Consider the following 16,429-nt stretch of genomic DNA (forward strand, 5'->3'; position numbering starts at 1 on the left):
AGTCTAAACATTTTTATTATCAGGAATTACCAATACACTATGAGTGTCCATCCAATATACAGTATTTCCCGACTCCACCCAGTTACCGCTCCCTCTGGGATATGTGGCTTACAAGTTTCAGCTTTTAGAATTTTACCCTTTGGGATTTTAATCTTTTGGGAGTATAATTTTGGTATTTTAAACATTAGAGCTTATCTATAAGAAATACAACATTCAGATCTTGGTGTTCAGGATTTCATCTTTAGAGAGCGATTTGTCTGTAAAATTGTAAAAACATTAACAGTGGACACTGCACAGTGGCCTAGCGGCTAAAGTCTTCACCTTGAATGCGCCAGGATCCCATATGGGCGCCAGTTCTAATGCCAGCAGCTCCACTTCCCATCCAGCTCCCTGCTTGTGGCCTGGGAAAGCAGTCAAGGACAGCCCAAAGCTTTGGGGCCCTGGACCCATGTGGGAGACCTGGAAGAGCTCCTGGATCCTGGCTTCGGACCGGCACATCACCGGCCGTCGTGGTCATTTGGGGAGTGAATCAACCGACAGATCTTTCTGTCTCTCCTCCTCTCTGTATATCTGACTTTCCAACAAAAATAAATAATTTTTGTTTTTAAAAGTTAACAGTGATGTTGGATTTTTGAGCATTAAGATGCAGGCATTTAGGAACAGACATTTGGCACTAGGGTGAAGTGATTGAGAAATCACTTGGATGCCTAGGATTTGGTGCCTACTATGTTTCCAATTCTAATTTCCTACTGGTACACACTGGAAGAGCTGGCAGGTATTCAAGTGCCTATCAATGACAACAGACTTGACTTGTCTGGCCCATTCCAAGCTGTTGCAGGTATCTGGAGAATAAACCAGCAGATGAAAGATCCCTTTCAGTCTCTTTCTGCCTTTCAAGTAAATAAATAAAAATGAATAAATAGGGCCTGGTGCAGTAGCCTACTGGCTAAAGTTCTCACTTTGCATGCGCCAGGATCCCATATGGGTGCCGGTTCTAAAGCCACTAGCCTCACTTCCCATCCAGCTCCCTGTTTGTGGCCTGGGAAAGCAGTCAAGGACGACCCAAAGCCTTGAGACCCTGCACCCACGTGGGAGACCTAGAAGAGGCTCAGGGCTTCTGACTTTGGATCGGCACAGCTCTAGATTTTGTAGTCACTTAGAGGGGTGAATCTTCAGACGGAAGATCTTCCTCTCTGTCTCTCCTCCTCTCTGTATATCTGCCTTTACAATAAAACTAAATATATCTTTTTAAAAAATGAATGAATGAATAAATGACATTTTAGAATCCTCTTTGTTAAAAAAAAGAGATTAAGATATCCAAAAAACAATCTGCCAGTATTTCCTCATTTAAAAAATAAAACACATAATCAACACATTTTTATATATAAACACATTGTAAAATTGTGGATAAGAGTTAGACTTGCTACTACAGCAGATTTCTTTCTGTAACTCCTCCACATAGAAGTCAAAGAAGGGCCTGTATTCAAATTAACATCATGCTGCCTACGGGCTTCCCTCAAGAACTGAGAGGAAGGCAACAGAAACTTTCAAACTACAGCCTAGCACACTATCACTCTCCAGGGCTGAAGGACTGCCTAGACACACCAACAAAACGGCCAGCTCCTATGCCTGCCCCTGTATGATGCATTTGGTTATGACTGAGAGAATATCCATATTCAATAAAATTAGCTCAGGCCCATCGTCTGATACGAGTCAAGAGAATTCTTCTGTAGCATTCCTCACCTCCTACAGAAATTTTCAACATCCTCCTGGCTACCACAAGCCTCTTCCCTCCCCACTCCGGCAATCATTCAACAGAAGTTAATATTCTCCAGTTCCCCAGTGTTGACCATCTGGCTGTCTGTCATGATACACTCTTCCTCCTCCTCATCCAGTTTAAAACTTCACTGTCAATTACTGTAATTACTGCATTCATCTTCTCCATTCTAGTCATCCGACCAAATCATGTTGATTCTCAAACAAATCATATAAAATTCAAGTTCCTTATGCCCAGGCAACTAAACTGAGCTGGATAAAAACTGGTAAAGATGAATTTTCTCATTCAAGTTACAATCTATTACTTCATACAGTTCTTTAGTATGAAGTAGCCACTCTATTTTTCAGAACACCTTCTCAATTTTACTTAGTTAAGAAGAGGTAATCCTCTTTGCCCCTATAGTTAAGACCATAAAACTGACCATGCAAGCTAAAATTCTGTACAGCAATCTTAATCAGTGAAATTAAAAATTACAATTGATTTGTGACCTTTAAAACCTTTTTAAACACATTAAAACTGCGCCCGGCACAGTAGCCTAGTGGTTAAAATACTTGTATTTCTTGCAAGCCTCCTAGGGATCCCATGTGAGAGCCAGTTTGTATCCAGCTGCTCCCCTCCCCCGCCAGCTCCCTGTTTGTGGCCTGGAAAAGCAATAGAGGACAGCCCAAGGCTTTGGGACTCTGTACCCACGTGGGAGACCCAGAAAAGGCTCCTGGCTCCTCCTCAGCTCTGGCCACTGCGGCCACTTTGGGAGTGAACCAAAGGGATGGAATATCTTTCTGTCTTCCAACTCTCTGTATATCTACTTTTCCAATAAAAATAAATAAATCCTTTTAAAACATTAAAAAATAAAAATAAAAAATTTAAACTATCTTGCTATTCATTATGAATGTGTAAGAAAACATATTTTAGGGCCCGGCACGGTGGCGCAGTGGTTAAGGTCCTCGCCTTGCACGCCCGGGATCCCATATGGGCGCCGGTTCTAATCCCGGCAGCCCTGCTTCCCATCCAGCTCCCTGCCTGTGGCCTGGGAAAGCAGCAGAGGACAGCCCAAAGCTTTAGGACCCTGCACCCGCACGGGAGAACCGGAGGAGTCTCCTGTCTTCGGATCGGCATAGCATCGACCATTGCGCTCACTTGGGGAGTGAATCATCGGACGGAAGATCTTCCTCTCTGTCTCTCCTCTCTGTATATCCACCTTTCCAATAAAAAAATAAAATAAATCTTTAAAAAAAAAAAGAAAACATATTTTAACTATTTCATTTATTTAATACATTAAAAATAACAAAAACATTTAAAAACAAATGTAGCAATTTGCTTAAGTTCCACTTTATATATCACAAATTAAAGATATTTGAGCTCTTTATGATAATCTTTTCAGAGGACAAAATATCTCCAACAGTACGTATATGCGGAACATTGGAAAAGAAAAAAAAAAAAAAAACAACCCTATTCCAGTAGAAAAAAAGAAAAAGCAGGTCAAGTATAAAATTTTCCCGATATACTTTCTAAACTTCTAAAAGAGCCTATTTTCCCGGCCATGTTAAGTATAAAAATGGACAATGACATTTTTTTCACTAAAATTACTGACAGTATAATCCCCATTTCCAAAAAAAGCCTTTGTTCCACTAATGAATAAGCCTTCTTTGAGATGCAAAATCATAGGATGCACTGCAGTTCCACTGAAAAAGCCAAACAGCATATTCTTTCACAGAGAATGAGTCATGGGTGTACAATATTCAGCCTATTTCAAACAAAGTTCAGCTTTAGATCTGTTGCCTTTCTTCCAGTTCCTTTGCATGCCAACCGCCTGCTTTTGTTTTGTGCTAGAAGACACAAATATAAATAATACATACATTGTGATACAACCACTGGCAGAAAAGACTTCTCGTTAACTCTAATTTTCTACGTCAGTAAGAAGCAAAGCAATATCACAGTTCAGATTCTATGTCCAAAAAAAGCACCCATTTCTTGTGTCTTCACTACCAGACAGGGCACTCTTCCCTCTATGTGACTGGCAGATTCGGAACTTGATTATAAGAATTAAAGGCCTAGGGCCTGGCAGCATGGCCTAGCAGCTAAAGTCCTCACCTAACACACCAGGATCCCATATGGCCGCCGGTTCTAATCCCGGCAGCTCCACTTCCCTTCCAGCTCCCTGCCTGTGGCCTGGGAAAGCAGTCAAGAAGGGCCCAAAGCTTTGGGACCCTGCACCCACGGGGGATACCCGGAAGAAGTTCCTGGCTCCTGGCTTCGGACCGGCATAGCATCGGTCGTTGCGCTCACTTGGGGAGTGAATCCTCAGACGAAAGATCTTCCTCTCTGTATCTCCTCCTCTCTGTATACCTGACTTTCCAATAAATAAATAAATCTTTAAAAAAAAATAAGATTCAAAGGCCTAGCTAGAACATAATTCTCTTATAATCAAAAACTGCCTACAATATTTTCAATAGTGTTATATGAATCATCAAACAATCCAATTTCACTCTACTAAGTTAAGTTTAAAAAGAGTGAATTTATAAGCAGACAATGCATAACAGCTACTTAGCTAGCATCTAGAGGGTGACACTGAGTGAAGTACCTGTCCATAAAAACTGCCATATATTCCAAAAGCTGCCAAAACTAACAGATTCACTGATGGAGACTGACAAGATTAAGAAAGGCGAGTTTAAAGGAAAGAGGTTCCAAAAATTTCCCCGTATCACAGTCTACCAAAAGGGTACCATAGTGCCCTTTCTCAGCCTTCCACATCCTGTTACCCATCTTCCCTAACCACCTTTTCCAACCTTCACTGGAGCTTCTGTTTTAGAACAGTGGGGAGCACGGGAGCCTGAAAATATGCAAAAACGAAGATGGTCCCCCTTTCCAAATGCAACCAGAATATTGTTTTCCCAGGAAACGGGGATATGGTTTTGGGCCAAGCATATCACTCGCAATGCCTTTTTAGAAGTAGTTCTTTGGGATGTGAAAAGTGCCTGGCTAGGCATTTTCACACCGTCACCAGTATAAGCATCAATTTCTGAATTACGCTATAATAAATGAGAAAGACCAACTTTTAGCTCACATATCCCAAGGACATACATATACACACACTCCTAAAAGCTTGTTTCTTCTAAGACTAATCCTTGTAACTAACCATAAATGCCAGCAGTCAAAATAGCTACCTTTCTGCAAAATCAGTAGTAACACCAAAAAATAAAGAAGCCTCAGCTATTCCTAAAATTGTCCCCAAATCCTCACTAAACTGCTTTTACTATCATTAAAACTTTTGACTTGGACCAGACGTTCTAGCTTTCCTACATTAACTCAGAATATATATAACAACAGAAAAAAGCACTAGATTAGAAGCCCAGAAGCACTAGAGTAGACTATTCTGCACAAATTATTTTCATACAACCCTTTTTGGTTCAATTTCCATATACTGACACAACATCAAATTCCAGTGCCCTTTATGCACGAAAATTTTAGGATTTAATTAGATTCAGCATTACATCAACCATATAGTTAATTGAAAACAATTCCATTCCTTGGGCCTGGCGGCATGGCCTAGTGGCTAAATTCCTCACCTTGAACACACTGAGATCCCATAGGGGTGCCGGTTCTAATCCCAGCAGCTCTACTTCCCATCCAGCTCCCTGCTTGTGACCTGGGAAAGCAGTCAAGAACGGCCCGAAGCCTTGGGACCCTGCACCCATGTGGAAAACCTTGAAGAAGCTCCTGGATCCTGGCTCCGAATCGGTACAGCACCAACCAATGCGCTCACTTGGAGAGTGAATCATCAGACGGAAGATCTTCCTCTCTGTCTCTCCTCCTCTCTGTATATCTGACTTTGTAATAAAAACAAATAAATTTTTAAAAAAAGAAAACAATTCCACTCCCATGAGCAGTCTACTGCCTGGGCATAACTAAGAAACAACACTTTGAGGAGTGGCACTGTTGTAAAACAAGCCAAGCCTCGCCCTGCAGTGCTGGCATCCCACATGGGCACCAGTTCCCATGAGTTCCAACTGCTCCACTTCTGATCCAGCTGCCTGCTAATGGCCTGGGAAAACAGTGGAGGATGGCCCAAGGCCTTATACCCTTGCACCCACATTGAGACCCCAAAGAAGCTCCAAGCTCCAGGCTTTGTATTGGTTCAGCTCTGGCCACTGTCATTTGGGCAGTAAACCAGAGGATGGAAGAGTTCTCTGTCTCTCCTTCTCCGGTGACTCTGCCTTTCAACATATAAATATTCAAAAAAAATATCTTTAAAGGAAAAGGGCTCTATTTTTTAAATGTAAGAGTTATAAAGTCTTATAGCTTTCAAGGGCCCGCCGGCGTGGCCTAGTGGCTAAAGTCCTCGCCTTGAACACACCAGGATCCCATAAGGGTGACAGTTCTAGTCCCAGCAGCTCCACTTCCCTTCCAGCTCCCTACTTGTGGCCTGGGAAAGCAGTCGAGGACGGCCCAAAGCCTTGGGACCCTGCACCCATGTGGGAGACCCAGAAGAAGTTCCTGGATCCTGGCTTTGGATCAGCACAGCATCGGCCGTTGCGCTCACTTGGGGAATGAATCATCGGACGGAAGATCTTCCTCTCTGTCTCTCCTCCTCTCTGTATATCTGACTTTGTAATGAAAATAAAATAAATCTTTAAAAAAGAAAAAAGCTTTCAGATTCATTCTTTTTACTAGCAAAGGATTACAAACTAACATCTATCCAAATCCATAATTATTTATTTGACTTCAAAGTATAAAAATTATATTAAAATTATGTAATTCCTAAAATACCTACATTACAAAATAAATTAAATTTCTCCTTCAATCTCTTTCTGAAATGTTTCCAATGCTTCAAATTAGAATCATGAATGGATAGTTCTGAGAAGGAAAAGAACAAAATTTACAAACTTAATTTTTCTTCATGAATTAATTTCAAAGTTGCTTAACAACATAAAAGCTTTTGTTACTTTTACTAGTTTTGCATTTCTGAAGTGATTCATTGCTTATGTTTATAACAAATTTAAGATTAAAAGTGGTAAATGATTATATACAAATATATGTGATAATCACATAGAAAATATCTTAACCTAAAATTTTCTTAAACAACTATCTGCATAATATGAAAAGGTTAAGTCTGTTTTCTCCGAATTCTTCCCAAAAAAGTCTCAAAGTCTCTTTTAATCTGGATAGTAAACTTTTACTTACACTAAACATTATTTTTAAAATGACAACTATTCCCCAGAAACTTCTCAACTTCCCTGGTTTGTTTCCAAACTATTAATGCATATTCTCAAGATTGACTCTGAAAAAAAAAAATCAAAGTCCATAATATCTCTAAGTTTTTGTATTTCTTTTAAACTACTGTTTTTTGGAAGCTCAGTATTTCAGATCAATGCGAAGCAGAGAGAGACTAACAATATTCTTGTTTACACTGTGGGAGTTCTGAAGTCACAGGACCTGGTAATTGTCATCTGAGCCACAATGTTACTCAAATAAACACCCAGCAATCACAGCACACCACAACTCAATCTTTTCAACTGTTTACCGTATTTATCACAGCTTACAATTAAGCAATTTTCAAGCTCCAGACTAAATCTAAGTATGGTAAAAACATTTTTTAAGATGGCTTTCAGAATTTTGTGTCATGAATAACCTCATCAGTTTCTTGAGAGGATGTGAACGCTAGCTGTGATGACTGCTTTCCAATTCAATTGTTTTTCCTCTACTCCTCCTTACTTTTCTGCCTCCTCCCACTAACAGTGACAAAGAGGTAGAAACCTTAACATCTGTGACAAAAGAAGCAATATCTTGAACTTTTCCACAAATCAGGAGGCTTCTAGAAGCATAAGGCCTCCCTCTTAAAACAATAAAATAAAGCTAGACACCATTTTTCAGAAAAATAACGGCTATTCTCAGTAAAAAATGGGAGAAAGAAAATTAAAGCTACGTCTACTACACACGACATCACAAGGTAACTCAAAATAAATAAGTAAATAAATATTCTAAAGCTTTATATGCTTAATTAAATATTCAGATTTAAAGATTAAGTATTTCCAAATAACTATAGCAAGAAAAAATTACTTATTATATCTTTGCCTCCAAGATAAGTGGTACAAAATTCAACTAAAAATTTGGAGCAAACATATAGTCAAGACATTCCTAAAAACCATTCGCTTTAAGAATACTATTATAGCGGGCCTGGTATGGTGGCCTAGCCACTAACATCCTCACCATGAACACACCGGGATCCCACAGGGGTGACGGTTCTAATCCCAGCAGCCCCAATTCCCATAGGTTCCCTGCTTGTGGCCTGGGAAAGCAGTCAAGGACAACCTAAAGACTTGGGACCCTGTACCCATGTGGGAGACCTGGAAGAGCTCCTGGATCCTGGCTTTGGATTGGCTCAGCTCTAGCCATTGCAGTCACTTGGGGAGTGAATCATCTGACAGAATATCTTCCCTTCTGTCTCTCTCCCTCTCTGTATATCTGACTTTGCAATAAAAATAAATAAATCTTTAAAAATAAATGAATAAATACTATTATAGGGCCTGGCACAGTAGCCTAGTGACTAAAATCCTTGCCTTGCAATTACTGGTAAATAAGTGCCATACAGGCGCCTGTTCTAATCCAGCGGCCCACTTCCCATCCACTTCCTTTCTTGTGACCTGGAACAGTCCAGGATGGCCCAAATGGGACCCTGCACCCACGTGGGAGACATGGAGGGGACTCCGGACTCCTGGCTTCAGATCAGCTTCGCTGCAGCCACCTACACAGATTGAATCAGCAGACCAAAAGTCTTCCTCTCTGCCTCTCCTCCTCTCTGTATATCCGACTTCCCAATAAAAATTAAAAATAAATCTTTAAAAAAAGATTACAATTATATTTTACAAAAAAAGTGTTTTTCTCAGTTTCTTTAAAATAAATTGTATGAAGGGGTAAAGGATTAAGTGATTTTCTTACCTTGTCATAACTGTTCACACTTCTATGTCCTAAGAGAGAGTGCTTTTCACTACCTAAGTACAGAATTGAGCAAGTGTGAATTTTAAGCTAACTCCACAGTTTCCATTACATCCGTCTATCAAAGTACCTACAAATTATAAAATTTTTTCACAGAAAATTGTCTCTGTGTTTTCAGATAGTCTCTAAAACCATACTATAAGGTACCCCAGCAGAATGCTACCAATTTCTCAATGGTTTTATACCTTGGTGCCTATAGATGTTAAAACAACATTAAGAGAAAGGTAGCAAAAAAGAAAAAAAAAATGAGGAAGGTAGCTAAGTTTTCATTAGACTCTTACCCAATGTTGATGTGCATCTCCTAACTTATTACTAATGAGGATAATACATGCAGGCAAAACAAATTCACTCAAGCTATACACACAGCTAATGCACAATCACACAGTGCTTAAAAAATAAAATCCTAATAATAATACACACTAATGTATACCCTCTTCCTTTTAAAATCCATTCTAAAATAAAACATCTATTGCTAATTATACTAAGACTACTGGAACTACAACAGCAAAAGGTGCAAATGCATGCTCTAAGAAAAGCTTCAGAGGGTCCAGCACAACCGCATGGGAGACCTGGGGGCGTGTTTCTGGCTCCTGGCCATTGCAGTCACCTGGGGAGTGAATCATCAGATGAAAGATCTTCCTCTCTTATCTTTCCTCCTCTCTGTATAAGTGACTTTGCAAGAAAATTAAATAAATCTTTTAAAAAAACTTTGGGGACCCTGTACCCATATGTGAGTCCCAGAAGAAGCTCCTGGCTCCTGGCTTTGGATCAGCTCAGCTTTGGGTGATATGACCATTTGGCGAGGGAACCAGCAGATTGAGGGTCTTTCTCTAAATCCTTTTCTCTGCAACTTTGTCTTTCCAGTAAAAATTTTTAAATACAAAAAAAAAAAAGCCTCATAAATCTTTGGAATGAAACTAGTAGAATTTTCAACTCTCTTGTCTAAGTGAAACAAAAGTGCACATGAAAGGTATACAAAACCAATGACCAGAGACAGAGGTTCTCTCAGCCTTACTTTACTCACCTGTCAAGTGAGGACAGATACTATGGATGTGTGAACTTCAAAAGTTACTGTGAATACTAAAATCGAGAAGTGGGCAACTTTAATTTATGTCATGTGTACATTATGCAATCGTAACTACTCACAGAACTATAGCTACTTCTAGAAGTGTCAATATTCCAGAGAGAGAGGTTAAAGGATCAATTCCTCTAGGAGCAGGTAGGTAAACTAAAGTTTGCAAGACAAGAGAGTTCTGTCACCTGTTCTCATTGGACATTCATAAAACGTCAAAAACATAAACCTTTTTTTTACATTTTTATACAGATTGAAAGAAAATCAAAGGAATCTTATTTTGTTTTCATACAAAAAACACAGAAATTCAAACGTGTGTCCACAAAAATGCTTTGGAAAAGAGCAATGCTCATTCATTTCTGTGTTTCTGCGGATGCTTTGGCATTGCATCAGCAAACCTGAGTGCCTTCAAGAGAGCTCATGCAATACCTAATCTATCAAAAATACTTACCATTTGCGCATGAGCAGAGAAAATATGCTCATTTTGGCTAGACTCTAAAATATAATGTGCTAAATTTAAAAATTAACAACATACGAATATTCTTTTTAAATTTTACTTTTTATCATTATTATTATCATTATCATTTCATGATACAGTTCCATACACCCTGGGATTTCCTTAACACCCACTGCAGCCCCTCCCCCATCACTGACTTCCCCTATATTATTACTATAGTATACTTCTTGATAAACATTCATATGTCCATCATTGCGGGCATGGACAATGGCAGAGAGTCCACCATCTTAATGTCAAGAGATATTTAACAGTTTCATTGAGAGTCCATCTTTGCTTTGAAAATAGAGGTGCATACTGCATTGTATCCTCACATCTGGATATGACAGCCTCCATTACACAGTTACTATACATCCCCTTAAGTGAAAAGCCACAAAACAAAATCAACAAACAGAAAAAAAAAATTAACAATGCCATGAAGTTAAATATCATGCTACTTAATGACTAATATGTCACTGAAGAAATGAAAATTAAAAAAATTCTTGAAGAAAATAATGCTACTGTATGATCTATGAGTCACTGAAGAATTTAATCAGAAGAAAGTGTTTTGAAGAGATGAAACTGACAACAAAAAAATCAAAATCCATGAGCTATAGTCTCTGCTGATTTTTTGCTGGTGAAATGTGTCTCCTGTAGGCAACAAACAGATGGGTTTTATTTTTTAATCCAGTCTACCAATCTATGGTGTTTGAATGATGAGTTTAAGCTATTTACATTCAAGGTTAATATGATTGGGTGGCATTTTGGTCCTATCATTTTAGCAATGGTTGTTCATTGATTTAGTCTTCTGTTGTCATTTTTACTGGGATGCTCTTCACATTTAACTTTGGTTTTGATGGACACTATTGCTTTTCTCTCTCAAGAGAACAACTTTAAGTATATCATTTGTAGGGCAGGTTTGCAAGAGGCAAATTCTTTTAACTTTTCTTTACTGTGGAAGAATTTTACTTCATTTTCAAAGACAAAAGAAAGCTTTGTGGGTACTTATCCTGAGCCAGCAATTTTTTTCTTTTGGAATCTGGAATATATCGCTCCATTCTCTACTCGTGAGAGGTCTTTTGTGAGTCCAATGGCACTTCTTTATAAGTTAATTGATTTTTTTTCATATGCACATTTAAGGATCTTTTCCTTATGTTCAATTGAAGAGAGCTTGATAATCATGTGTTATGGTAGATTGCTTTTGATCAAGCCTGTTGGGAGTTCTGTGCCCCTCCTGGATCTTGTTTCGCAATTCTTTCTCTAGATTACAGAAATTCTCCGTTATTATTTCATTGAATACATTTTTAATCCCAGTTTCTCTTTCTCACCTTCTGGAAGCCCCATAACCCTTATATTTGGCCTTTTAATAGTGTCTTTCAATTCTTGAATTTAGCTTGACCCAGCTCTGCCTCCATCTTTTTGTTTGTTTTCCCCTGATGATAGGAAATATCTTCTAATTTTGAGATTCTTTCTTCTGCTTCCTTCATTCTATTTGGAGACTCTCCACTGTACTTTTAATTTGCTCCACTGTATTCTTCATTTCTGATATATCAGCTTTCATTTGATTCATTTCCTGTGACATGTTCCTTAAATTTCTTCAATGCCTGTTTTATGTGCTTCTCATTGTTGATAAGAAGCTTTATAACAAGTGTTTTGAATTCTGTATCCCCCATTTTCTCAATGTCTTCCTCAGTGAACTGTGAAGTTGGCAAAGGGTTTTGCTCCTTTGCAGGGGAGTCTTCAGTAACATTCATTGTGCCACTGTCTCTTCTTTTGCTCTTGATCATTGTACTTCTGGTTAGGAGGATCTTCTCATTGGGGCAGAGTTCTAAGCTGTGTCCCCCACAGGTCTACAGTTCGATTTTACTTATTGCAGTTGGTACACGGCTCTTTGTTTGCAGTCAGAGTCACTCCCTCCAGCGAGCTCCAAGTCTGGGTTCTTAGGTTAGATTTCTACCATGATCTTCATAGCCCCAGTCCTGGATCACCCACTTTCCATCCACCTCCTGTGATTCCATACTGAAGCTGCACTGTTGTCTATAAAATCTTTCTCCCACTTCCAGTTGGAGCAGGTCCCAGGGTTAAGGAGACAGCCAGTGTCCTATAAAGCTAGGTTGTTGGTGGTGCTGATCTTAATGGAACTTGTTGGCCATTAGCTCTGAGAGCCACATGGACCTATTTTGACCTGTACAATGTCAAATTTGGTATTCATTTCCCTGTGGGACCAGTGCAAAGCACTGAGCTTAATGAGTTCTTGCCGAACTCAGCACATGCACAGCTCAGTGTTGTCCCTGCAGTCTTAAAGCCTTTGCTACACTGTACAAAATGGCATCTGACATGCCACTACTAGAGTTCTTGATCTGCTGGCTATCAGGTCTGATGGCTGCCCAGACTTGTCTTGGGTAGAACCTGTAGGATGCCACATTGTTGCTGTTCACTGAGCCAGAAATGAGTTCACTCCCCGCTCTGTGCATGCAAAGTACTGTCCAAAGTCCTTGCCTCCTTAAGCAAAATGGCATGCAATTCAGATGTAGGAGGGGCGGACTGGGCTATGAAATCCATCCTTTTCCCACACTGCCCATTTGGGATCTGTCACTCTGTCTCTGCTCCTGATCAAATCAAACAGACTAGCAGGATGGGCAGTTCTTTGCCTGGGTTCACCTTTGGAGCTCCCAGTGAATTTCCCTTCCCATCTAGTTGCTGGCAGAGTTCCATTTGTGGGTGCAAATCAAATTCCCCACTCACTGAATGCTAGTGTGGTATGAATCCACTGCAACACCACACCGTTGTGTTTGCTGCCTTCCTGTGTCTGTCAGTCTCCTGGTACCCCTTTGCTGTTGTTCTGTCCTCTCCTATTTCCTGGAATGTGCCCTCTCTGCTTCACACTGGCTAATGTTTCTCCATGTGTTTAAATGTGTCCTTATCCTATTCTGCCATTTTGATTCTCCTGGCTCCTCCTTTATTCTTCTTTTTAAACCATGGCTAACCTGACAGATTTTTAGATGGTTTTTCAAAAGTTACTGTCTAAATTTGCAAACATTAAAATCTCTATTTTCATTTCTATACACTTCATAATACTATATTTCCACTTACCAGAGAAGATACAAACCAAATTATGTTAAGCATCACTACTTTTAAATATCAAGTTTATCAATATCAAATATCAGTTTATCAAATATAAATTTAAATTAAGTTAAAATATTTAATTAAAAAGAATGGGAACAAATATTCTTATTACAAATGTGTATTTATTTGAAGAAGTATAAAATAAGAGTGGCAATAAGTGGTAGATTCAAACATCAAAAGGAATGGCAAAGTTACACTCAATATTATTCAATCCTTCGGGTTAACTTTTCTCTGGGAAAATGGAAAGTTTGACATAAATTATGTTTGGAAATTACTTGCACAAGGGAAATGCATTTACATTACAAAGAAGAAATTCAAGTAAAGCAAAAAGAAAATATCCTTAAACTACACACAACTAAATAATGAGAAAGAAATCACAATGATAGAAAATATAACAAGCAAAATAAACACAGTACAGGGCACTGATGCAAGTGCAAAGCAAAGAGGAAAAGGAAGATGACAATATGATTAGAAGAAAAAGACACACTGCAAAATTATTCTTATTCTTGCATTTCTTCCCCAAAAGGTCATTTGAATTTGAGATAACATTCTAGACAAAATATTCTATGATTTCATTAAGTATTTATGAAGACTGCTGCACAAATAATAAATGAGGCATGAAATATTGGAAGAGCAAAAGAAACAGAAACCATACACATCCTGATGGTGTAGATAAACCTGCAGGAAGATTAAATTGCAAAGCAAGATACAAGCATGGCAGACAAAACTCTACCAGCAAAGAGAAAGGAAGACAACAGAACACATACGCCTACTTGGGAAGGATTATAGCTTCAAGCTTAATGACAAATAAATACATAAGGTTTCAAATACTAGGAAGTTAAGGCAGAAAAGTTAATTAGGGATGAGTGAAAATGAATTTGCATTAATGAAATTGCAACTTAGTAAAAGTAGCAAAAATCATAAATGCATCCTACCTAGAATCATTATACTATTTTCAACAGTAATCCAGCATCAGAGACAACAAGCAGTTGGACAGACTGAAGCACAGAAACTGTCAGAGCTGATGGAACAGAAAGTCAAAATGGTTAAAGCTTGCCAGTAATATCACTGGGGAGAGGATTAAATTATTAACAAATTTCTGCCTGTCATGGGAGCTGGCATCACCACCTGCAACACTGGCATCCTTGATGAATGCTGGTCCAGTCCCACTGCTCCATGCCAGGATCCAGCTCCTGCTAATGCAACGGGGAAAGCAGAAGAAGATGGTCCAAGATCTTGGAGGGAGTTCCTCGGTCCTAGAGTGGGGCTAGCCTGGCCACAGATGCAGCCATTTGGGGAGGGAACCAGCAGATGAAGTTATCTCTCCCTGTGTGTCTCTAATTGTACTTAAGTAAATAAATTATTTTTACAAGCAAGAGAGAGAGAGATAAAGAACAAAATCAGCAAGGTAAAACTTGACAGACTGATTACAACCAAAAAAAAACCACACATCTATATTCAACAGGAATGTATCAACAATATGTTTTTTATAGTTGGGTAACAATGAGCCCAAAGACAATGGCAGAATTAAATTTAAATCTAAACACATCTTCTAAAATGATATTAGTGTGGAAACAATGTTATAACCCACTTTCCTGTAGCCCTTGACCCTTTGTACCCTAATCAACTAAGTAAGATTATTTTATAAATAAATAAATAAAATTATTTTTAAATAATAAGCACATCTTCTATTCTTAAAACACAGAAAAAGAACTCTCCCAACAAATTACCAACATATTAACCATGGCAAAGGACACAATCCACAATCACCTTCTGGAAGCCCCATAACCCTTATATTTGGCAAAGGACACAATCCAAAGGACACAATCCAACTAAACCTGAAGTTCGAAGAAGCTGAGGTCAAGTCTGTATTTCAAGATTATAAAATTAACAGTATTATCTAACATTTTCTCAAATTTAAACCCTGAAATTCATCTAGCAAAGCACACACTGCTCCACCTTCAGTAGGTCACACACATAGAGGCACAGCATTAAACAGAAAAGGCTGACACCAAACACAGCATTTCCAGTTCAATCAGATTTTGGTTGAGTCACAGTTCAAACAAAACTGGCTGTAGGATATCAAAGTAGAATCAGCAAGAACTGACATGGAAATTGCTGCATCTTCTAGCGCTTTTACTTCTTCAGATGGAGACTTTTTTGTGCAATTTTATAGCATGCTAATAGGTTAAGGAAAGCAAATAGCTCAGGCTGCATTTTATCACCACATAGTTTTAACTAATCATATGCCTATTCACAAAAGGCTCTAGGTAAAATGGAAATACTTACTAATATCATCTTCATGATACATGACAGAGTGAAACGGCAGAGTCCGGTCTTTAATATATCTCTCTGCAGGCTCAATATAAAATGTGCCACCATGAGTCCGGATGAATCCCTCAAATCTTCCACCAATAACAGACCCATGGCTAAAACTTCCTTCTTCACCTATTAATAAAATAAAGTGTTCAACATTTAATTTGCACAAATATAGTAAGCTCATTCTCCTTTAAAAAGCTATTCTTACATATTTATATTTATAAATTCCTTGAATACAAATTTCCTGCAAAAAATAATTTTCATATAAAATATAACAAATCAAACTGAAGATGTAAACAAATAGTATAGTTGAAAGATGTAATTATTAAACACAGCAATCAAAAACAGAATACCTGTATTTTTTTTTGAGATTTATCCTATTTTTTTATTGCAAAGTAAGATACATAGAGAGAGAAGAAGAGACAGAGAGGAAAATCTTCCATCCAATGATTCGCTCCCCAAGTGACCACAACAGCCGGTGGTGCACCAATCAGAAGCCAGGAGCCAGGAGCTCTTCCAGGTCTTCCATGCAGGTGCAGGATCCCAAGGCTATGGGCCGTCCTTGACTGCTCTCCCAGGCCAAAAGCAGAAAGCTGAATGGGAAGCGGGACTGCCAGGATCAGAACCAGCACCCGTATGGGATCCCAGT

At 38.8% G+C, this 16,429-nt stretch overlaps 1 protein-coding gene across 3 annotated transcripts in view; it reads right to left on the bottom strand.

Annotated features, from left to right (window-relative positions):
• The window catches only part of ADAM10 (ADAM metallopeptidase domain 10), a 120,915-nt gene that overhangs the window by 53,944 nt on the left and 50,542 nt on the right, over positions 1-16,429 (bottom strand). For all 3 annotated transcript variants that reach the window (XM_040968960.1, XM_040968961.1, XM_040968962.1), the window contains one exon: positions 15,751-15,909. In XM_040968960.1, coding sequence (XP_040824894.1) covers positions 15,751-15,909 — 159 coding nt within the window. The remainder of the gene's footprint in view (positions 1-15,750; positions 15,910-16,429) is intronic.

This window comes from Ochotona curzoniae, unplaced genomic scaffold, assembly GCF_017591425.1.
Source record: "Ochotona curzoniae isolate NIBS_2020 unplaced genomic scaffold, NIBS_Ocur_1.0 scaffold_4701, whole genome shotgun sequence".
Classification (NCBI taxonomy): Eukaryota; Metazoa; Chordata; class Mammalia; order Lagomorpha; family Ochotonidae; genus Ochotona; species Ochotona curzoniae.